We start from the raw sequence: 25,207 nt of genomic DNA on the forward strand, positions 1-25,207 counted from the left end.
AATGATTTTTGGACCAATGTAAAGCACTTAAAACCCAGCATGCATTAGAAGCAATGGGACCCACAGGCCAGTGAATTTTAACGGGTTGAAAGGTGACATAAATAAACTTGCCTTGTGCCTAATAAAGTCATCTGTATGTATCTGTATCTGTATGAAGTCTAGTATCTGTCCATTTTCCAGGGTCAGGTTATAGCTGGTTTAATTGCAGGATTCTTTTCATAATGTTATCAAATAAGCATTTCATATTTTGTGCCAACTCTTTACCCATGGTTTTAATTAGATGGTTGTTTTTACCATAGTCATCCTGAGAGACATGATATATTTATCCACACACTGTCTTTTTTTAAGCAGATGTGAATTAGTCTCATCTTCTGGGTGCATTGGTCACATCTGAGTGCAATTACTGTAACACATTGTGACCTTGTGAGTTCCATGTGTGTGTGTGTGTGTGTGTGTGTGTGTGTGTGTGTGTGTGTGTGTGTGTGTGTGTGTGTGTGTGTGTGCGTACACACAGGGTGGGTGTTACAAGTTTCACTTCTTCACTATGCTCAGTGAGGAAGGGGAAGAAAATCTATATATTGGTTTTGCAGTTTTATTTTATTGTAAAACAAAACCTCTAAAATTAAGTGGAAATTATGTACTATAATAACTTTCATAAATTATTTTTGATTTCTTGGTTATTTGTCATTTACTTCTTTCTGGTACAGTAATATCTGTCCTGCGTAAATTAAGTCAGAAATATTAAAATAATTATACAATTACAATAACATGGATACATTGCCTTAATAACATGGAAACATTGCCTTAGAAACATACTGTTTGTGAGCAGAGAGTACAGTATTTGCTGTTGTTCAGACATTATAATAAACTGCTGATTCATCTTTTGACATGTCTGCGATGGTGGAGTAGGTGACCTCTGCAGGCCGAGGTGTGGCGGTCCTGCTGTCTGCATGTGTAGTGATGGAGACAGTGGAGTAAAAGAGGTCGACCGGTTGGTCCTGAGCCTCTGATGAGACGGTGACACTGGAGAAAACCCCGTCCCCGTCTCTGACGCTGTTCGGCCTGCCATCTGCGTCTTCCTCCTCATTGGCTGGTAAAGAGGAAGTGGCAATATGGCGTGCATCTTGACGACATGGTGTTGCATAGACTGTGTTATGGTCCTTTCCTGTTCGGAGAGAGGATACATTGAACATGTGAAATCGCTGTGAAATGAACTACATTTTCACTTTAAAGCAGAAGTAAGTGGAATGTTTGTGTTAATATAAGTCTTAAATAGTTACCGTAGATGACCATTTATTAGCCCGGGCGTTTAATATGCTAAATCGACGTGGACCCCAGGCGTTTATAAGAACCAGGCGCGTATTTGCAACAGGCTACAATTTATTTTTGCAATGAGCAGCACCAAACCATCATGCAAAGAACGAAGAGGTCACCATAGAACCACTCGAACAAAACTACTTTTCCCCCGACGCATCTTTATTGACATCAGACAATAAATAAAAAGACAGTTTGTCTGTGTAACCGCGACACAGGGAGCTGATCAGAGCAGTGTTATGAATGATAATGGAAAGGGGGGTCGATCGCGGTAATTTCAACACTGTACATTAGCGCATTTATCTATATCCCTATATCCCTCAGTCTAGCGCGCCTGTGTTTGTGTGTCTGTGTGTGTGTGTGCGCCTGCATGTGTGGCAAGGTGAAGAGGGCCCGGGCGGGGATTGAACCCACACCTCCCGGGTAAGAGTCATGCGCGCTTGCCAGTCACCCAAAGGGCACATGATCAATTGGAGGCATAGTGACAGGACCCGTCAACTGTCACATCTCTCCCCCTCTTTTCACAAGCACGTCCTCGTGCTTCCGCGCAGGCTGCCACACATTAGGAATCCATGGACCCACCCCTAGTGCTACATGGATCCTGCCAACAACGCCAGAATGTGGCAAGGTGAAGAGGGCCCGGGCGGGGATTGAACCCGCACCTCCCGGGTAAGAGTCATGCGCGCTTGCCAGTCACCCAAAGGGACATCCCCTTGGCCAAGTAGCCAGGGCACATGATCAATTGGAGGCATAGTGACAGGACCCGTCAACTGTCACACATGCGAGAGAGAGAGAGCGAGAGGAGGGGCTGACTGACAGAAGAGGTGAGAGCCGGTGAAGCGCTGTTTTCTGTGCATGGCTATGGTAAACACTTAATCGCCCGGGCGTTTAATTGAACCAGCGTTTATTATGCCAAATGAGGTCGGACCCCAGCGGCTATTAGAGCACAGGCGCGTATTTGCACGCGGGCGATTATTTGGTCATCTACGGTATATCTTCCGACAGCAATCACTTATATAGAGTGTTTGGTCTGAAACACGGGTCTGTCAGTCGCACTCTGCTCTGCTGTAAGCCGAGGAGAAAACTGTCCTTGTATCCTACAACCTTTATCCAATGAGGAGAGAGAACGGCATAAAGGGGCGGTCCTCTCTGTGTGTGCAGCCAAGGGATGCGCGTGAATGTGGTGACGTAGGGACGAGGGCGGGGACTGCTAACTCCATCGGCTGACAGGAAGTTAGCCAAAACCACCGGATCGCTTACTTCTGCTTTCAACTTTCTGATCAACACTCAATATTTGTAATTTGGCATTTAAAAAATAAACAAATGCCAAATGAGTACATGATGACAATAAAAAATACAACATGACATTGAATATTTGTTGCATTATGCCCTTCCCCAACATTTTGTTTTAAACAGTCAAGTAAAAAATAAAAACATCTGTCCAGCACATGACACACTCTATCCTTACGTGATCCATTCAAACAAGAAAAACTCTCTGAAATAAACAACCTGTTATTTATTCCTAACAAGACAGCAAATTAGTTATAGCTGCAAAAAACCCTTTTCTTTCTTTTCTTGTTCTTTAAAAAAAAATAGCACGTGTCACATTTGTGCAACAACTGTATTTCAGTTTCCTGTGTGATTGATTGCACTTGTGACAAGACTTCTTGAAAATCACTACATCATTGTTACAGCACATTCACACAGGGTTTGACTTTTGTATATTTGGTCCTTGGTTCAGTTGTAATTCTGCAAACAAACCAGACACCGTGCACAGACCTTTCCCACTTCTCTGTTGTCAGCTACCACATCCACAGCTGCCTAAAATTAGTGTTGTCATGACATCCCAGCAGATAACAGTTACAGTAAAAAGAGTGGGAAAATTGCTGGGGGATTATTTTGAACATGAAAATGTGAGGATGTTTCAAGTTTATAAAATTACACATCATCAGGAACTGGAGAATCGATTAGTTAAAGCAGAAGTAAGTGGTCCGGTCGTTTTCGCTAATGCTGCGTTCCAGGCAGGCTTTTGAAATCGTAAATTACAGCTTCAAGTCACAACTTACGACTTTGTAGCGTTCCAGGCAACCCACTCGCAGTGTTTTTCCGACCTGTTTTACCGGTGAAAGTCACTATAACGGCCACTCGTAACTTCCGACCGGTGAACTCGTACCAGATCGAACTGGTACCACTTCACGGTCGGAAAAATACGAGTTTCCTTGAACGCACCATAACAGTCCTCGTCGCTACGTCACCACATTCACGGCGTTCCTTGGCTGCACACACAGCCCTGCATGCCGTTCTCTCTCCTCATTGGATAAAAACTGTAGGATACGATAAATGTTTTCTCCTCGGCTCAGAGCAGAGGGACTGAGAGACCCGTGTTTCAGACCAAACACTCTATGTAAGTGATTGCTGTCCGAAGATATAACTATTTAAGACTTATATTAACACAAATATATCACTTACTTCTGCTTTAAAAGCCAGAATGAATGGGCAAAATCAAAATGATTACAATTACACTAGCTCTACTATGGTGGCCATGTGCTACAGTGATGTGGCTTATTGGTGTGGGTTGAACAGCCATAACTTGTAAATAGCTGCCACGTGTTCAAAGTTGTTACTCCATGGTTGCTGACTGCCAACCAGATATGAAGGTGACAGATATGTGTCAAGATAGGTGTGAGTTTGTTGTTGGGTGGTTGCATAGAGCTGTAAAGACTGCTGGATAGAGGTTTCCCACGCATGCCATGTACTGCAACCACCAGAGGTGTATCCAAAACTCTTGGAAGAACATCAAGGTAAGTTTCTCTCTTGATTTAAATATTTACTTTTTTTTATATTCCTACCTCAGTATGTATGTCTTATCAACTGATAAATTACTATGTATTGTCTTATAATTAGAAAATGCAGCAGTATCTTTCACCTTCTTTGAGTCCTGTAGCCGCTAGCCAGTAACAAATAACATCTTATTGCAGTGTTTTTCAACTTTGGGGTTGGGACCCAACATGGGGTCACCTGGAATTCAAATGGGGTCGCCTGAAATGTCTAATAATTGATATTAAAAAAAATTACTGATAAAATATTCTTTTAACTAATTACTATTCTTTTTTAAATTATGATTAAAAACACCACACACAATCTTAAACTATTCTGTATTCTATATTTTCACTTTCTCAAATATAAATCGAGTTCAAGTAAAATGCAGCATTTAAAAATATATGAGCATGATTGACGGCCTTGATTACATGACTGCACATGATCAGGGGTCGCCAGAAAATTGTGATGTCAAAATGGGGTCACGAGCCTAAAAAGGTTGGGAACTACAGCTTACTGTGTTTCTCAGTGGTTGCTAAGTGGTTGCCATAGACATCTGTGATAGTTGTTCAGAGCGTCATCAGGTGGCTGGTAGGTGCCTGTTGTTGCTGTAGTGGTGACTTTGGGTGTTTTCTACCAACAGCTCCTTTTAATATCATATTGTGAAAATAATCTTGAAAAATTTGTTGTTTTTTTATACCTGTCAATGCGCTGATGTCTCCGTTTCGGCATTTGAAGAATATCAGCAGCACTGTCGCCAGAGCCAGCACAACCACGCCGAGGCCTACTCCGATGTACACCAGCGTCTCTGAAAGAGAGGCAGCATATCGTCTCTTGGATGCATCGCTCAGGACTTTCTGTCTCTCACACACACATATCCACACACACCAAGACATCACCTTATATGAACACACTAAGCTTTTGTATAAATTGCCTCACCTGGATTTGACTGCGAGTCAAAGCCATCGCCTGTAAAAAAGGAAATGAGAATAATAATTATAATCACTTTGTTCATTTCCCACTATGGTTGTCTGTGGCAACAAAAAAGAGAAGGCCCAGTTTGAGACAGTGTTGTGAAATACTGACCACATGGTGATGAGAGGAAATAATGCAAAAGAACTCATTCTGAAATTGATGAGCCATAACGGTTTCATAAAAGCCACTTCTATACAGAATGGTAAAAACTCACCCTCTACGACTTTGAGGTCTACCCTGGTGTATGTGTCCACACCAACTCTGTCTATCCCACACCAATAAAGTCCTGAGTCCTCCTTTGTCAGATCATTGATGGTCACAAAGAATGTGTTTCCTTCATCTTTAATGCTGTATTTCCCCTGTGAGTCCGTTTCTCTGCTTCTTATTAGGACATCTTCATCGGCACAGGCTCCCCTGCAGAAATATTTGATGTTGGATTGTGCGTTTGAATGAGAGCACTGTATGCTGATTTCCTCGTGAAGCGCTCCTGTTACTGAGATGGCTTCTGCCTCCCATAATCCTACACAAAACACACACAGCAACAAAATTCAGGTCAGATCTTTGTTCTGTTTTCAACCAGCTGTTGCATTTAAATTTAAAAAAAACTTTAAAGAATTCAAACCAACCACACGTGCTATAGTTTTGCAACTTTCACTAAAATGTAGCCCCAATACTTTAGAAACTTTTATACACTTGAACTGCAAATTATGAAGTTCATCACTGTTTTTTTTTTTTTCAAAAACTGTAAAACTTAGTAAACTTTTCTTGTCAAACAATGTTTGCTTAATTGGCACCAAATTTGTTACGCTACATCTTCAGACCGTCCTCCACAAAGTTACCACCCGGCTTTTTGATAATTGAAAAATGTAGGCTATAGTGCATGAAAACATTTGACTGTAAACAGACTGTAAACACATACCGGCCAATTCTTACTAAATACATTTTCAATCTGCCTGAAAAAAGACAAACGTGGAGTCATGGTTGATAAAGTTTAGCAAATATCAGAATTTTATCTCAAAAACTTAATTTTTGAAAACATTAAAAATTCTGCTCTCATAGGAACAACTGCAGTCAATGTAAGAATGGCATTTTTAAACATTAGATTTTTTTTCTTATGAAGCAAAACACTTATTGTCAAAAATAAATCACCAACATTTCTATGCTGTCAATATGCAGTATATGTATTATCAGATTTTAGTCTTGATAACAACATTTTTGATATTTTGACAATTTTTGAAATCTGCCTTGACAACTGCTGCCTGGCTGGTGTCTCGCTTAGTCTATTTGTGAAGCCACTGGTCTCATTTATAGCCAATTAGCTCAATGAGTTAAAGTGTCAAAGGTTGTAAGATCAAATCTCAGCTGAACCAGAATGGATATTATAATGCTGGTGTTCTTCTTGTTTTTCTATTTTGTCTCGTTACTCAGATTTGCCTAAATTTGTCCAAAATTGCCTGGCCCTGACCACTGCCGAGAAGCAGCTTTAATTTTGAATCTTGTTAATCTTGTAATGTAAGAAGGTGCTTTAGAGGTTCTCTCTCACTTACTCTCACTCTCACTGAACAGCACCTACAAATCTCAAACTCTCAAAATGCATTAAAAGACAACATAGTTTACAGTAGTAGCAGGAAGTCGACTGCTGGTCACTCTAACCTTACAGTGACAGGAAGGTGAGTTACAGTAAAAGGTTCACCACAGAAAGGTAACAACCACAAAGGTCATACATAGGTAGAGGAAGAACACAGAGGGAAGAAAGAATAAATTTCAGGAAACATACCTCTGACAAGAAAGACAAAAATGAGTAAAATCTCCTCCATGGTGTTCATATAGCTGATATGTTTTTCACTCTTCCTTTGCCCTTTCTCAACCCTAAGTTCTTGTCTTTGTAAGTCTCTGCAAGTTACTTTCAACACTGCATCTCCCATTGGTTCCTCTTTATTGTCGCACTTCCTGTGTCTAGCAGTTTCCCCTCTCTCCTTAACCACTCAGAAACACACGAGACACAGTAAAAGCTCCCACCCATCTCCCATCTGTGTCAAAGTAAATGCTTGAAAGGTGAGGAAAAAGTAAAGCAGCAGAAACATTTTGTTTATTTTGGTGATTTTTATCATTATTCACAGTGACACACTAATCTTCATGGCTCCTGAGGTATATGTGTTACATCTGTGGCATCTGTTTTCAGTCTCTTTATTTGTGTCATCCAAAGCAGTACATTTACATCTAGAAATAGTAAGCATAAACACAGAAAAAAAACAACTACTTTACTATTGTACCGGTCAATTCTTAAAGCAGAAGTAAGCGCAATGTTTGTGTTAATATAAGTCTTAAATAGTTGTATCTTCCGACAGCGATCACTTATATAGAGTGTTTGGTCTGAAACACGGGTCTGTCAGTCACTCTGCTCTGCTGTAAGCCGAGGAGAAAACTTTCCTTGTATCCTACAACCTTTATCCAATGAGGAGAGAGAACGGCATATAGGGGCGGTCCTCTCTGTGTGTGCAGCCAAGGGATGCGCGTGAATGTGGAGACGTAGGGACGAGGGCGGGAACTCCATCTGCTGACAAGAAGTTAGCCAAAACCACCGGATCGCTTACTTCTGCTTTAAATCCATGCACATTAAAGAATAAATTCTCGTTTACTGAAGCCTTGAAGAGAAATTCATTGTGAAGGAAACAAAACCTCAACCCAAGTCGTAAATAAATCATATCAGCAGTTAACCTGCTGTTTGATTCCCAGGCGTCCCTCTTTAGGACTGCTGTTTCCATTGAGGCTGTGATAGACGTGCTCCTCTAACTGGCTGAGATCCAGATGTTGGTAAGGGCAGATGTGCCCGAGTGCATCCACATCAACATATTCACCGAGGCCGAGAGTGACGGCAGACTCCCGTTGCTTTGAGGTGAAGTGGGAGCAGAGGTCAGGTGGTGGCGGAGCAGGTGAAAGGTCAGCACCATCTCTAGCAAAAGAGGTGCAGCGGAGTTCAGGCTCAGTTCCCACACCAGGCATCATGGTCTCGTAGTCAGAGGACGCCTGCGAGGAGAACAGAAACCTGCTGATGGTGAATTGCTTCTCAGTTTGTTATGTGCTACTTTTAATAGGCAAACAAAACTAATAGTCTGCGGCCAGGCTGGCAGCTCAGTGCTAACATCAACATGCTAACATGCTCCCAAACAACCCTAATGTTGAAGACGTATAAACCTGTTTACTGTGTTTGCCATGTTGGTTTAGCATGTCAGCAGGTTAATGTGCATGTTAACAGGTGAACACAAAAAGAAGAAGAGAGGCCAGCAGCACTCGTGTCCTTCTTATTGACTTTTTATTGCAAACTGCGTCAGCGCTTACAACACACAGACCGGTTTCCACAACACCACAACAGGAAGTGATGTACTGTAGCATACACATAGCATACACACACGCAGCTTTGGTCAATCACTCAATACCATGAAGTCGTACAAGCAGCATTAATAAAGAATCACAAGTGGGATCACAGATATTTGACAAATATTAGAAAAATTAGAAAAACGCATCAAGTGTTCAATTACAATATACCAAGAACCCATAAGTAGACGTCTAAAGTACCATAGGTATATAGAACAATAAAAAAAAAAAACTTTTTTATTGTTCTATTTACCTATGATAACCCTACGTATGGCGTTCTTGGGTATATTGTAATTGAACACTTGATGATGCATTTTTCGAATTTTTCTAATATTTGTCTAATATCTGTGATTCCACTTGTGATTCAGTGCAATTTTTGGCCGTGCACCTCTTAAGTTTTTCCTTAAGGTTTTTTTTGGAGAGTGCGTGTTTTTTCTTTGATTCGAACAGGTGAACACAAGCACAGCTGGAGCTGATGGGCATGCTGTTTTGCAGGTACAGTAAATGATCATAAAACCCAAATTCTTCATAAATTGACCTTTTGACCTAATTGATCAAGGTTAAAAAAGAAAAAAGAAAAATGCCAAAAGGACAAACCTCTCTGTTCCTGCCTGGGCTTGGTCTCTGGACTTTAACAGTCCACAGAAGACAAAGTGAAAACAGGCACACAAACATAATGGCTGCCACACACATCACTGCAGTCAGGAACAGCTGCATGTGGAGCTCTACAGGAAAGAACGACAAATGAAGTTTACCTGGCAATGGACCCCCCCGCCTCCCCCCCCGCACGCACACACACACACACACACACACACACACACACACACACACACACACACACACACACACACACACACACACACACACACACACACACACACACAGAGCATCATGAATAATATGAATACCAGTGGAAAAACAAAAATCACTCACTGTCAACGGTGCGGTCACTTGGAAAGATGGGCATTGCAGTTACTGAAACATAAAAATACCAAAACAAACTTGTTACATTCAAGTGAACTGAGCAGCCAGAGAGACCGTGATGCACTGCTTAGAGCTTACTTACTGAAATGTGTGAGATTTTCTGGAGGTTTTGCTGTTGTCAAAAAGCACCAAAAAGATTGTAAGTTTACAGATAGTCACGTATCTAATTTTAGACATCTGTAACACCTAAATGAAGTAGCCTAGCATTTATATAGAAATGGAAAGCTGATAAAAGAGGAACATGTACAGCATGAGAAAAGAAACTTGGCTTAGTTCTCATTTACTGCATGTCCTGAAATTATCAGTTCACAATCACCAGGTGGACATCCCAGAACAAAATGTCACAAACAAAACATTTTGGTTGTAAAAGCAGGTAGATTTTGAATCAGCCCAGTTACATAAGGCAACAGCTTGCCAGATAAACACAACAGCATCTGCCTTGTAAAGTAATCACTAACCAGAAAAGAATCCAGATTTCACGATGTGCATGTAGGTGAAATATGGAAAAATTGGAGAAACATAAGACTTACTGTACCTCGAGAGACATTCAGTTTTACATAACTGATGTTATCGGGGTAGTTGCTGATGTCCACCCCACAAGTGTATGTCCCACTGTCCTCTGGGACAAGATTTTCAATCCTGATGAGGATGAAGGCTGCGGTGGTGTTGTCGTACAAAGAGAAACGTCCATTTTTCTCCCAGTGGTTTTGTTTTTCTGTCCGTAACAGGGGCTTGCCGCTGTCAGAAGAGCAGAGGTACTTCGCATTGCTCTGCAAGTCATTTGGATACTCACATCTGAAGTCAAATGCTTGACCTTCCACACCAGTCACACTTGTGAATTTCATACTGGTCAAAGCTGACAAAATAAACTATGTTAGTTGCATGATCTTTTTTTTTTTTTTTTTTCCATCAGATCAGAGTAAAAGGTCAAAATGTGTAAAAAGCTCACCTTGGATTTGTAGTAAAATTATGATGACAGATACAGTTGTTCTCCACAAGATCCAGCTTGCTCCCATCACTCCCAGTTTACCGTCAGTCCCCACAGTCAGATTGTCTCCCAAGTGCACAACGTGGTGGCGGCAACCTGGACTAAAGATTGCGACTGTATGTCAGTCACATGTTCTCATGTTCATGTTCATAAACCTCTTCCTCTTTCATAAACAAACTCGTCCACATAACATATTCAGCCAATGAAATCGAAATTCCGAGGAGGTACGTGCCTTAAAAGCTGACCTTTGTGTGTCTTCAGAAATACAATTTGCTTCACCAGTTAATCCAGAAATCAGTGTTAAGATTTTTTTCCCCCACTATCGTCTGTAAGTCACAAACTGTACTTATGGTATCTGGTGCTACTTCCCATTGAGTAGGTGTGGGCAGGACAAACACCACCTTAAAGGGTTTTTTCACAGGGTTCCAACACATGTTTTATTATTTTAACCTTAAAATAACCCTTACAAAACAATGAATTTGAAATTAAAGCTGCCCCAAGTTATTATTTTGATACTGGAACAACGACTTCATAAAATATTCTTGGTTGGTTAGTTGTACTCATATTGGACTCTGATGTATCTCATTGTTTTAGTTGTACGTCCTACATCCTCACTGGTGTGAATTACTCTTACCACAGCTGCTGTTTCAGTTATCTTTGGTGCATTTTTAGCTGTTTATGAGCCTGATCTGGAGCCAGGAGTTGTTAGAGACAAAAACACAGAGCTAAAAGAGGCTAAATATTCACCAGGATACCACAAACAAGATTTTTTCTATACAGTAGGCTATGCTTTTTAAAAAGTGGTACCATCATCATCTGTATCTTAAGATCCATTTTGATAACATGTGATCCATATAACAACAGGCTCCAATATGTATTCAACATTCCAGTGATATTGTGGGAACTTGAAAATAAAAGGTAAAAGTTTAGATATTATAGACTGATTTATTGTGAAAGACTGAAGCAGGCAACCAACTATCCAAATGAAAATTTGGGATGTCTTTTATTACTATCAAACAAACAAGTGATTACTCAACATCCCTTCTTTTAAGTGACTGAGAATGAGATTAATGATCAATATGGCATATCAATAACAAAACATTATGTTTAACAATTTTACATTAATGTGTAGGAATCTTTTATTTGAGAAGTTATATCGGTGTTCAGTTGTCTGCAATGATTGATATGAACACTAGGAGTCACCCTTAAACCTTTAATCTGAGCTTTGCAGCCCACAAATGCAAATCGTATTACAGCATCCATAAATACATTTTATTACAGCCTGTTTCAGGCCCCTTATAAACAACTGCAACACATCTGTAATCACATATGCATCCTAGCATAATAAATCACTATTATTTAAAAAAGAAAAAACACTCAAACTATAGCAAAAGATAGAAAACTGAAGTGAATGTCAAAGATCATGGCCTACTACATTCAACACCTCAACACATAATGCAACCAAATATCATTTCACAGTTTAAAATCTTAGGAGTCTCTTGAACATTTCAAGCTTTGGCACGACGATAATATAGGATAATTCCTGTTTTTAACTTGTGCCACCATCGTTGTCATTTTCTATTCCTGTTCAATAAAAGTATGAGAAAGAAATTCAGAAACTTTTAAAGTAATTCTAGTAACAATTACGTATCGAGCCTACACCGGACAGCTCTGTAGGAACACACAGTCTACACCCTCAGGCCTCAGCACATCTTCTTGAATAAAATGCTTAAGTGAAGGATAATTGCTTAGCAATGAGTGGAGAAGCAGAGCACGATGAGCAGCAGTCCATTAATGGCCATAAAAATCATTGATTATGTATCATGTATCATCTTTGAGATGAACTCAGACTGTTCCTGATAACTCTAAACCAAACCAAAGTGATGTAGGCCTTGACTTAGTGGGATCAGAGCAGGATCTGGAGTGAGAGGACACATTGTTGGCTCGGCTCTGTTTAGGTTTGGTTACAGCCATTGCTGTTGGTTTATTTGAGTGTTTTCCAAGACAGGTATCACCTGTTCTTAGCTGTATCTCAGGTGGCAAAAGCTTAGTGTGTGTTCTTGAGGTGAGACGATGATCTTTTTGGATGTTTGAATATATTGCACCTGCTGTATCCGTACAGATGTTTTCATAGATATGAACGGAGGCGCTACATTCAGCTCCTGCTGATGCAGATGTTGGTGGATCCTGTTTTGGATGGTGAGAGCCAGAGCTCCTCTCAGATAAGGTTTGAATGGACACTTCGCCAATGGTATCGTACTCACAGTCAATCTGTAGAAGAGAGAAAAATCATTAGGTTCCCATGTGTTTTGCCTTTTACTGGGATTAATGTAATTGTATTGTATTCAGCAGCAAAACATGTAATTCAATCTGGTATCTATTCATGCTGACTCACTGTCATGATTTACTGAGACTCTGGAATAAACAAAGCCATTTATAATATTACTAATACCTGTGCTGTGCAAGTGAAAATATCTGTTCTGAAAAACACTTTGAAAAGGATATGGGTTGTTCCCTCAAATGTCAAATGTTGCTCTAAATTAAAGTAACAATTGTGGTCAGTAGTGGTCCTGGGAAACCAGGAAGAGAAACTTGGTCATTGGCATTTAAATTTTATTTTGCTGTCATGTTTCTTTGGAAAGAGTGTCGTCCTGTGAAAAGATGTGTGGATCTCCACTTTGTGTCTCTTACTGTACCTCTCCTTCATAGACAGCATCTGTGCTGTCGGGGCAAAGTTGTGGTCGAGGTTTTGAGATTTCCCTGCGCTTCCTGCATCCGATTGCCAGCAGCAAAACAGTGAGAGTGAAAACACCCCCAATAGCAGAATACAACACGGTCCCTGTCCAAAGACAAAGACAGTTGGCTCAACAATTTCATAGCCACAGTTAGTCCAGTCACCAGTGGATATTCATGGACCAAGCAAATGATTAGCTAGATTCTCACTTGTGCTCGAAACTGGTTCCCCTTCCATCGTGCAGTTTGAGGCTGTAAGGCAGCATCCAATATTACTTTCCATACATTTTGTTCATGGTTTCTATCAGAACTTGATTGTACCTTCTTCCTACCTGTTGACTGGTTTGTGGGACCACTGGTATAGGATGTTTGTTGTTCAAATGTTGAGTCAGTTGAGGTTGAAACATCCTGATATATCCTTGTGGTAGAAGTGTCAGGTCTGACTGTTGTCAGAACTGTACCAGAAATCCCACATTAACATACATAAAGTATCAAAAAGCCTTAGTTTTATAGTTGTTATTAAATTGGAAACACTGATCAAAGTATAAAGTATCAAAGAAAATTAAAGTAGGAGCTTCCTCTATAGTACACGTGGAGTATGGAACTTCTTTGTCCTGTAATAACATGCAGTTTAACAATAACAATAATGATAATCATCATCATCATCATTTCACAATAATCATAATAATATTGGTTGGGGCAAGTCCCTGGAAGTGAAAATGGATTTGTGAAATGTAACTAAACCCCAACCAGCTAAATCCTACTTCCTTTTTGCTAAGTTTCACAGGTAAAAAAAATATTGGGAAACAAAAATTTGAAAAGACACTAAATATAATGTACAATATTTCTGAAATCTTAACAACTTGGAGCAGAAATGTGAACACTCAAATAAAGTACATGAAGCAAAATAAATATATGCAGATGTAGAGAGAAAGATGAAATCAAGTAAAATAAATAAATAAAATAAAAAGTCTTATTCTGATTATTAGTAATAACAACATGCATTTACCTTCCTTTACAATCAAGATTACTTCATTGTACGTATCCACACCAGGTCTGTCCACACCACACCAGTATCTTCCTGAATCTGACAGCTGGAGCTGACTGAAGGTCACGGTGAAGTCTCCGTTCCCCGAGTCCACCAGAGTTATCCTCCCTGACTCTGCTCTACTTCCAGATTTAACAACAACCAGTATGTCCTCTGATCTTTTACACTCATTTTTGCAGAGGTATTTATCATTTTTCCTGGCAAATACATGTGAGCACTGGAAGGAGAGTTCCCCCCCCTGGAATCCCTCTACATTTGTGACAGCTCCTTCTGTCCACATAGCTGCCAAAAATACACAAGGTGACAAGTGTTATAACTTCATTGAGTTTTGATGTTTGAATGAAGATATGCATTTTAGGATGACACTTACCACATAAAAGACAATAGAAGATAGAGACGGCCCTCATTCTTACGTACCACTTCTTTAGACCAGATACTCTTTAGTTGTCTCACTGTCTCAGGAGCCCCTCTGGTCCTCTGTGGACTCAGATTACATCTATATAAGCACTCAACTACTGACCCATGTGGTTTTGACTGAAAGCGGAAGACAAATGCTGTAGTCTGCAGACAAGAAGTGAAACACAATTGCCCTGAAAATAAACAGCAAGAGGTTATGTTGAGAGTATGTTACCATATGAATCACTGAATTACAGTACATTACTGTATTTTCTTGATAACTGTTAGCCGGGTTGCCAGTAAATTACCGTTGTTCCACAGTTTGCTGACTGTATGCACCATGTCTTAAAGCAGAAGTAGGCGGAATGTTTGTGTTAATATAAGTCTTAAATAGTTACATCTTCCAACAGCAATCACTTATATAGAGTGTTTGGTCTGAAACATGGGTCTGTCAGTCACTCTGCTCTGCTGTAAGCCGAGGAGAAAACTTTCCTTGTATCCTACAACCTTTATCCAATGAGGAGAGAGAACAGCATAAAGGGGCGGCCCTCTCTGTTTGTGCAGCCAAGGGATGCGCGTGAATGTGGTGACGTAGGGACGAGGGCGGGGACTGCTAACTCCATCAGCTGACAGGAAGTTAGCCAAAACCACCGGATCGCTTACTTCTGCTTTAAAGGAAAAGGTGTACATCACATTGTATGTCCCATCGTAGATGTGATGCCTCTTCTGTCAGGAGGTGACTGATAGAAATGTTCATATTCACCATTTCATGTAGGCTATGTAGAAATTATAGAAACTTTGAAAGAGCTGGTGCTACTAAGCCAGGAACAAATGCAGCAAACAAGGAGGAATCTTTCAGGAAAGCAACCTCACATGCGAGTCACCGAGAGTCCCGTGCTCTGCACCTTTCACACAGATTTGGGTAAACTGTAATTCGGACTGTGGGTCCTCCTCTTCCTCCTCCCACAGCCTTTCTGCAGTGATAATACTGGATGTGTCAGTAAGGTCAGTAAACCACACTAAATTATTTGCACTCATGTTACATGAAAATATCAAAGATCATCACACTGATGATATCTGACGAAACCTTGAATTTTGTGAACCAGCAATTACATATATATTTTTTAATATCTACATGCAATTACAGCACCATATTATACTGTATATGAAAATTCTCCAAGGGGTCCAAGGGATCATTGAGGGGGTTCCTGGGAGTGTACAGGAAAGAAAAAAAACGTAATTCATTTTAATCATGATTTCATGCATAAATAATACAGTGACAAGTTGGGGACAATTTTGGTCACAGCCTTTAAATTTAAAGGGGGGGGGGGGGGGGGGGGTATTTGTGACAGTTTAGGAGTTCAATGTTTTTATTTATCTTTTTAATATTTCTTATGTGTGCATTCAAATGTCTGCAAACAGCTGGCCCCTCTGCCGTTTGCTCACATCATATGCTCAACAGAAAGTCTGATCCCAGAGCTGTCAGGAAGTGGTTTTGAGGGAGGGTTGGACATTTCAAACACTGCAGCACTTCTAACAAAAATGACGATGTTTCAGACTATTTTGCACAGGTCTCTAAGTTCCATCAGTGGTGTGTGTCCAGCTCATTGCTAACTAACATAGGCTACTGTAGGCAAAACAAAGGAGCTGATTTTAAATTATGCAGACCCGTTCCCTCTGATACTATGTGACCAGACTGTGGAAATTGTTAACTTTTTTAAGTACTTAGGAACACTCATAGATGACAAATTGAGTTTTACTGATAATACTGACTTCATCCACAAAAAGGCTAGTCAGAGAATGTTTTTAATCAGGAAATTGAGGGGGTTCGGGGTCAGGGTGCACATTCTGGAAAGGGTGTATGTCAGCCTGGTAGAAAGCATTTTTATTTTTAATATCACTGTCTGGTACGGGCACTTGTCCCAAGTAAACAAAAATAAACTTAATAGGATCATCAACACGGCTGGGAAGATAGTTGGCCGTCAACAAAGATCACTAGACAGCCTCTATAACACCGCTGAACAAAGGAAAGCCCTGTCAATAATTAGAGATGAGACAGTGAATTTGAACAACTTCCCTCAGGGCGGCGTTATAGTTCCTCTAGCAAAGAAAAAGATCTACAAGGGCTCCTTTATCCCCAATGCCATCTACATAATAAACAAGACACAGTAAAGGGGATTTTATTTTATTTTTATTTTTACTATCTGTATGTGATGTGACCGCTGTTGACTTTGTTTTGTCTTATGTAAGCCTTGCTGGCAAGCGTTTGTGTTCTGACTGTTCTGTCTATAAGTGAGACCAAAGATGAATTTCCTGCCTTGGCGGGACAATAAAGTTTTTCTAATCTAATTCTAATTCTAATCTAATCTAAAGTCTGAGAACCTCCAAACAAAACCTTACAGCAGCACAGACAATGGTGGAGGACTGTCTGTGCGGTGTACCTTCTGTTTCTGTGATGTTTCCGCTAAATGGCTAAAGAGCAGCATGTATAGAGAAGCAAACTCACTGTAGGCCAATGGGCAGCTATGGGGCCTATTTTAGAGAAAGATTTCAGTAAGCCATGTTTTAATTTTTCCAACCAGATTTAAATCCAGCCAATCTGGAGATTGAATTTGTGACCTTTCATCGACGACCTCCCGTCTTCATCAACTGTTCCAGTCAGGCAGCAGGTCAGTGACACAATGCTGTGGAGTGAGGCTCCAGAGGGAAATCAAAGACCCAGGAGAGGAGGCTGAGAAGTCCAGCTATTTTTTAAAGGGGACAGCTTGTGGGCACCACCACCCCACCTGACTGGGGGTGGAAAGACGGTGAAACATCAGTGAATGGCAGCTTCGTCTGACAACACTGCAGCTGGACAAGAAGCAGGTGTGTGACAGGCGACTACGCCAAACAGGAAGAAAACCACACACAATAAACTCCAACGTACAACAGAGAAGTAACTCTCATGCAGAAGAATGTGCAGTCTCATGAAAATATATGTAAACGTTGTCCTTTATTTGATTCAAAACAGAGAAAAGAGATCATCTCAGAGACAGAGTGAACCCTGCTTAGTCCAGAGTTTTGGGGTCAAGTGCCTGGTAAACGGCGGCGTAGTGGGCGCCATCCTGAGCACTGGACTCTGGATCTGGTTCTAAAGACTGCAGCCTCACTGAGTGTGGGGTGGAGGCTCCTTCTGCATTTTCCTCACAGTAATCAGCCTGTTGATAAAAACAGAATCACCATATGTGCAGTAAAACTTTGATTACTAAAAACACATTTTAATACAAATTAAAACTGGTGAACAAAACGAATAATAACTCACTTCCCCCTTGTTTCCCTCAGGTCTGCTCTGAGCTTCTGAAACCAAACAAAAAATATAATAAAAGTTTTGGAAATGTTATGTGCTGCTTTCATCAGATCACAGTGATGACACACTATGGAGTTAAAGTAGACTGTGTGTAAATGTGTGTGCATGCATGTCTTCTGTGTGTACATGTGTGTCACCTCACCAGCATTACTCCTCCAGTGTCCGTAGAATACAAGAGGGATGAGGGCACAGACTAGAAGAGCCAGGCTCACTGACACAATGATGACCACTGTGGTATCTGCAGACAACAGAGACAGGTGCTCATGCATTTCAATCTGTAATACATTTATTCTCTAGATACTTATAGTTATCCTTTAATATCATGTGGTAATTATTTTTTCTCCTCCACACACTTTCCCTCAGCATTCGTTAAGCTTATGCAATTCCCCCACAGTACAGGCCCCAAGACGTTCTAGATGAGCATGTCTCCTCATGGTTCAGATGGAGACAGGACACATGTTTCCAATTGTGGAACAAAAGGTTCCAGTTTTACACTTTACTCAGATCAACATGTTTACAGACCACATGACATTGCAACTACAGTATACACTCTGGAAACTCTGCTGAGAATTTTGAAATTGAAAAAACATAACACCCCGAGTTCATTCAAATAATTTGTAACCAAACCCTCCAGATATATTCTTCAAAGATTAGTTTTCCCACAAAATGGCATTAAAAGAATAACGATTCCTCAATATATGAGGTTAATGTGTTTACGAATAATTACTATGATGTGCTTTCCCCCACAAAAAGAAAAGCGTAGATTCAATTGTTTAAAAATGTACATCTATTGCTTCACCTTCATAGAAAAACACAAAATCTTTGGATATCCAAATGCTGTTCATTATCAAAAGTTGAACTACTCGAAACACAGTTTCCTGCTTCACTGAAACATTCACTCTCAGTGTGCACTGTATGCCGACCTTTTCCCCTTTAACAGGTGAGTGTGAAAACAGCCTTCAAGTGTGAATATGAGCTCATACTTCATTCTGCACAGTGAAGCAGGGCCGTGATGATAATTCTAGGGGCCCAGCGCCCAGTGGGGCCCACAAAAAACCCCAGTAGTCTAATCTTTGCATGACTGATTTATTCTGACTAGTACTCATAGTAATGCTGCATTAGCATCAAAACAAAGTAGGCTAAATAAAAAATGATAATACATACGTAATCTAAGAAAAAAAAACTGGATAAGTTAGGGGGTAGGGGCCCACTTTGTTATTATACTGTGTTATAATACATAGAACACATTTTTCCATCTTGCTATAGTGAGTGAGTGAGTGAGTGAGTGAGTGAGTGAGTGAGTGAGTGAGTGAGTGAGTGAGTGAGTGAGTGAGTGAGTGAGTGAGTGAGTGAGTGAGTGAGTGAGTGAGTGAGTGAGTGAGTGAGTGAGTGAGTGAGTGAGTGAGTGAGTGAGTGAGTGAGAGTCTTTATTGTCATTATACTAGATAATGAAATTTTCATTGGACCCACGGCTTAGAAACATACAGTAGGCTACAATAATGAATAGAACAGAAAAGAATAGAAATACAATTTAATAAATAAAATAAAAAAAGTATTGCATGTAAGGCACACATTGAATAAAAATAGAAATGTGACAGAGCCTGTGACAGAGATGTTTACACAGGTATGTAGGGTGGCTACTGGCAGTGTGAGTGTGATATACTGTACCTGTGAGGTTGGCTGTTGTTTGCTGGTTTGTCTTCTTTGTCGTGGGCACTGTTGATGTTGCTGGTGCTGATTGGGTGCTGGAATGAGAGCTGGCCTTGGGCTGGGTTTCTGCCTCGCTCTGCGGGGTAGCAGTGGACGGACGATACCCCGGGTGAACAGTGGAAGCTTTGAGAGAGCAGGACAGAGAGTGACTGGCAAGGAGTATTGTGTGTGTGTGCACTCATGTGACAATGTCGCTACATTACTGCTTAAAAGAGTGCATCACAAGACAGGGAGCATATATAATCACTTCAAACTCTTGACACAAAAGCACTCTGCTGCACGACAATTCTGGCGGGCTAAATATGTCCGAGAGCTCAAAGCAGGGTTTATATTATCATCTGACCGTCTTAATGTGGTTGATGCAGACGGAGGAAAATGACTCTTAACCCTCCTGTTGTCCTTCTCTGTTCCCTTCCTCCATCCTTCCTTCTTTCCACAACCTTTTTTCCTTCCTTCCTTCCCTTCGTCCTTACTTCTTCTTCCTTCATCTTTTGATCCCATTGACCTGATCTGTTCCCTCCCTCCATCTTTCTTTCCTTTCTTTTTCCCGTCCTTCTTTCCACAATCCTTTTTCCTTCCTTCCTTCCTTCCTTCCTTTTTGACCCAATTGGCCCAATCTGTTCCCTCCTTCCTTCTATCTTTTCTTCCCTTTTCCCTTCCTTCTTTCCTCCCATCTTTCCCTTTGTCCTTCCTGCCTTCCTTCCTTCCTTCCTTCCTTCCTTCGTCCTTCCTTCCTTGACCCAGGAGGACAACAGGAGGATTGAAACATTCCTACAGTTCAGAAAAGCATAGACAGCTCTAACCCACATCCCCAAAAGGCCCATTACCTGCAGGAGGCCTTATAAATATAAGAAGAAACCTTACCATCTAGGACCATGAGATTGATCTCCTGGTACGAAGCATCAAAGGTTTTCTCTACTCCACAGCAGTATCTCCCTGCATCCGCCCTCTTCAGCCTCTTCATGGTCACGTTGACGACTCCATCTCCTTTGTTGACCTCCATGCTGTATCTCCCCTGTTGTGTGACGGCCGACCCCTTCGTCTCGGTCTGAATGAGGACGTTTTCTCCGGAGCAGACTCCTTTGCAGAAGTACATGTTGCTGTGTTCTGAGCTGTGAACAGAGCAGTGGATGGAGACTTCTCCACCAACATGGCCGCTCACCTCCAGCACTGCTGAGGTCTTCATACACACAACTGCGGTATGAATTAAAAAACAAACTGAGATGAAATAACTGAATTGCTTATCTGAGACATCATTAAAACAAACTAAATGCAGTAGGCTACTGCAGCACATCTGCTTGAGGCCTGTGTTCTTTCTCATTCTAACTTGAGAAGGATTTCAGAAGGGTCCATTAAATGTAGTGCTCCAGTCAGCGGCTGGTTAGCTTTAGTTTCCATAAAGACTGGGAACAAGGGGAAACTGCTAGCCACAGCAATAAAATATCCACCTCCCACCACCTCTCTGTTTATTCTGTACAAAAACTAAGAAATGACAATGTCCAAACACTGCCATATTGCTATTTCCCCCACTGGAAATCATTCATAATAAACAGACATGCATGACATGAATCACGTTCATGTCATACAAAACGATGCAACATTTTCTTATTTAAAAAACAAAACAAAACATACACATCTGTCTGTAACCCATTTTTAAAATGCACATACCAGTAGGTAATGTTTATTTAGACCATACACATGCAATAGTTTTGCTTCAACATCATTTATACTAGTTTATTTGAAAACAGGGACAGTGCACATTAATAACATCACTGTAAATGCGCCAGAATTAGCCAAGAGGCTATTTTTCATCTGTAGTCCCCAGACGGATGTTAAAAAGTCACCCTAAAAACAGAATATGAATATGATTAAAATTACAAAGTTATTAGCCAAGGTAATCTACAAACATGCACAGCAATTAACAACTTGACAAAAGAACATACAACATGACATGACAAAGGAACATATATAACATCAATCAGAAAACATAATCAATACATCCCCATGCAGCAAAGACACATGACGCAAGACACATCACACCACAGCATGCAAAGCAGAAGCACAGACACAGACTGAATGCATACACAATATAACGACACCACAAAAGACATGCATGCCGACACAGGCAGACAGACAACAACAAGATGGCTACAGGTTCAGCACAGACGGACCGGAGAGAGGAAGGAAGGTGTAAAAAAAAAAAAAAAAAAACTAGTGTGTCTGAACATTCATTCAGAGTTGTGTTCCAACAGCTTCTGGGGGAAATATTTGGCCCTGTTTTGCAGCTGAATACTTCAGTGTGTTCACCAACTAGTAACTATCTGTGTCTGCGGTTTGACATTAGATGTTTTGTTTTTTGCTGAAAACAGCTGCCTGACAAAAAATGGCCTCCCGAGACTGATGGAATTGAAACAACAGTGGGACAGAAGCTACGCTAAGCTTTCTTACAGCTTTTCATTTTGCACTAGTTATAAAATTATGGATTATAATCACTGCCCCTAACCCTAGCCACACAAGGCAAGGCAAGGCAATTTTATTTGTATAGCCCGTTTTTACAAACAGTTTGTCTCAAAGGGCTTTACATGGCATCACAACAACATCCTCTGCCCTTAGAATAACATGAAAACCAGTGGATCTGTGTTGATTGTTTTTGGCTGGACCACAACAAACTCTCTACTATGTTGAATGTCACTGATCGACTCTCTGACCATGTTTCCACCACTGGTCAGACAAATACCACATCATGGGGTTAGTCCTTCCTCTTTCAAAATGATACCACCAGACATTTTTAAACTGGGGTGATTTACAGCTCATAGTGTTGCCAATGAAGCCGGGAATAAACCTAACACATGGCTAGACACTGTACAGAAGCCAACCAGGGGCTTGGGGCTACACCTCTTGTTACTGGCAGTCATTCAACTGCTCTGGTATCCCAGCCAGAGGAAGCCTCACCTTCAGTATGATAAATAAAGTACTTTCATCATATCATTATTATTATTACTAAATGAAGCAGAGGACCAAATATCAGACATGCTTAACAAGAGAGAGCAGGATGGAGTGAGAAAAGTAAATGGTAACCATTTAGCTTAGAAATAGAAACAGAAATAAGAATACCATAGCCATGGGTTAACCATTTGCAGTCTAGCCATCAAGTTTGACATTGTCTTGTTTCTATATAACAAGACATTTAATGTAAACTGTAAGGTCTGTGATTTACATTTATTTCAAGAAAGGAAATACCATGTAAATCCTTGTTTTGTTTTGTTTTGTTTTTCCAACCATTGTTCATCAGCATATTCATCTTGACATGCAAGTCATTTAAGTTCATTTTCAATGAGTCCATTTTTACTACTATATCACAGCAATATGTTAGGCTACTTGAATTCAACTTTGCATTCAAACATTAAACATCATAAGAATCCTTCAAATTCTAAAAGAGTAACTTTTTTAGATGGCTACGGAGATTCATAAGACCAGTTTTACTGAATATTGTCAGTGCAGCTCATCCGCAAATTCACAACAACACATAACAGCTCTAACTTTGCATGTAGCTAAGTGAATACTGAATTGAGAATGTGATCTTCACAAATAAAAACATTGAATGTTTTATAGGGTTAGATAAAATAAATAAATTAAAACTCACCAGAGAAGCTGCAAAACATGACAACATGAAGAATCTTCATTCTTTATCCAGGTTGAAATATAAAACCCAGTAGAAATAAAATTCAGTCCAACAGTATCTGGGAAGGGAAAAAAATACAGAAGCCTGCTTCACGTATGTAATCTGATTCAGTGTCATCAAAAATAAGAGCCTGACAGATCTAGATATGCTGCAGAGATGTGGTGGTGCAGCAACCGATTGGCCCAGCTTGTTTGTCTTCAGTTGGAGTGATCAGTGAGGAGTCGGACTGGAGGCATGATTCAGTTTCATGCCTCTTAAGCCATTTCCTTGAAACAGAGGATACACAGAATAATGTCGATTTCCGACGCCCCTCTCTCCACCAGAAGCAGCTTATAATTTTCATACAGTATAACTGCCTCAGTGTTTACAGTATGTTTATTGTCCAGGCCTTGCGTGCCTCCGTGCATCTTCACTGCTTGAAGCTGGAGGGCATCGTCAACCTCAACAAGCAGTCTGCTGACTGTGTCACGGGTAATAAGCACCCAGCTGGAGGGCCGTACCATGAAGCAACATTACAGCAAATTACATTTTGATGATTTTCTCTGTCATAGAGCATTTTAAAGTTTGGTCAGAGAGTGACCATGGTATATACATATAAATAGCCTACAATATCTTCTGTCAGGACTACAATTAAATAATGTGAGGAGGAGTTCTTCGGACCCTCCTCATGACCTAGGGAAAAAAATGCAAGTTTCTGTAGCAAGCAAGTGAAAACTTTTTGTGCTGAAACCTGAAGCCAACACTGAGGTGAACTACATGACCTTACATCACGTATGAATATTGTTTGTAGCTTGGTATAGCCTACAACAAACAGTTTCCATCTTTTATCTAAATCAAATCTATTTTAAGTTTTTGAAGGCCTGAAGCATAATTGATGGCACGGACACTTCGATTGAGTGGTGGGAGCAGTCACAGTCTGCTCTAACCCTAACCCTTACATGTTAGCTCTTACTGCAAGTATACAAGGGTGCCTGCACTCACCTGATTGGTTAACTCTGCTCGTTAACTGTTGAATCAGCCTGCAGATCAATTAGCCCTGGGTTAGCTCTCGAGCAACACACCCAGTCATGCTAACAGGGGGAATGCTTGCCACAGAAGTCTCGGCTCCACCCACGCTCCACCTCTTTGCTCATTTTTAGAGTAGGCAGGAATGAGGCAGTCAGCACTGCCAAAAAGCATAAAACTAATGGGTGACATCACGTAGGTAACCAACAGCAACACCAATATCCTGCTTTTCATTTTATCCCACATTTTTTCCCCTCGAGCAAGCGTCCATCTGGATTGTATTCAAATGTTTGTCAGTGAAGATTGGGGAATAGTAGGCTATATGTGGAGTTTATTTTCTTGGTTTACACAAATCCTGTCAGTGTATGCAGGATGGAATCAGTGAATCAGTGCTACTGCATGTTAAGATACAGTTCTCTTTGCTCAGCATAAAGCTACACTGACCAGACACTATGTATCTGCTCAAACATTAAAGGTCAAACACTCTGGTTAAATCTCTGGCTGGTATTATTACATTAGACCCTTCTAAATACTTTGGAAAACACCCACTTTTGTCATCGAGCAGGAGGTTTTGAGTCCCGTGGGCAAGACCAAACAGATTACACAATTCCTAAAATCAGTATGCTGAGGTCTATTAAACCAATGAACAATGAAGAAAAGATTGTAAAAGTACTGTTCAGCTCAGGACAGATGAGAATTAGTGCCTGTGATGTGTAGGAAAGAACAGAAACCTGGATTGTTTGAATAATCAAGTTGGCATGAACTAAACATGATTATAAAATCATTATAATACATAACAGGGACCGGTGAGTGTGTAAATATACAAACCAAACT

The 25,207-nt window shown here is 40.6% G+C and overlaps 1 protein-coding gene across 2 annotated transcripts; it reads right to left on the reverse strand.

Moving 5' to 3' along the window:
* Positions 1-622: 622 nt before the first annotated feature.
* On the reverse strand, positions 623-7,016 carry LOC310998011 (uncharacterized protein). 2 transcript variants are annotated; one of them, XM_083987895.1, is made up of 5 exons: positions 6,884-7,016; positions 5,321-5,626; positions 5,071-5,100; positions 4,832-4,939; positions 623-1,165 (listed from the first exon to the last, which is right to left on the reverse strand). In XM_083987895.1, exons 1-5 carry the CDS (start codon positions 6,930-6,932, stop codon positions 852-854), a joined length of 807 nt encoding a protein of 268 aa, XP_083844021.1. In that variant the 5' UTR covers positions 6,933-7,016; the 3' UTR covers positions 623-851. The 2 variants fall into 2 exon arrangements, with proteins under 2 accessions (XP_083844021.1, XP_083844022.1); XM_083987896.1 differs by lacking the exon at positions 5,071-5,100 and having other exon boundaries at positions 4,832-4,962; positions 5,317-5,626.
* Positions 7,017-25,207: the final 18,191 nt, after the last annotated feature.

Source organism: Trachurus trachurus (genome assembly GCF_905171665.1).
Source record: "Trachurus trachurus genome assembly, chromosome: 1".
Classification (NCBI taxonomy): domain Eukaryota; kingdom Metazoa; phylum Chordata; class Actinopteri; order Carangiformes; family Carangidae; genus Trachurus; species Trachurus trachurus.

Coding starts and splice junctions, on each gene's coding strand:
- LOC310998011 (XM_083987895.1), bottom strand. CDS start 6,932: ATGAACACCATGGAGGAGATTTTACTCATTTTTGTCTTTCTTGTCAGA. Junction 5,101..5,320: donor AGACCTCAAAGTCGTAGAGG/GTGAGTTTTTAC, acceptor CCTTTTTTACAG/GCGATGGCTTTGACTCGCAG. Junction 1,166..4,831: donor AGACATCAGCGCATTGACAG/GTATAAAAAAAC, acceptor CTCTCCGAACAG/GAAAGGACCATAACACAGTC.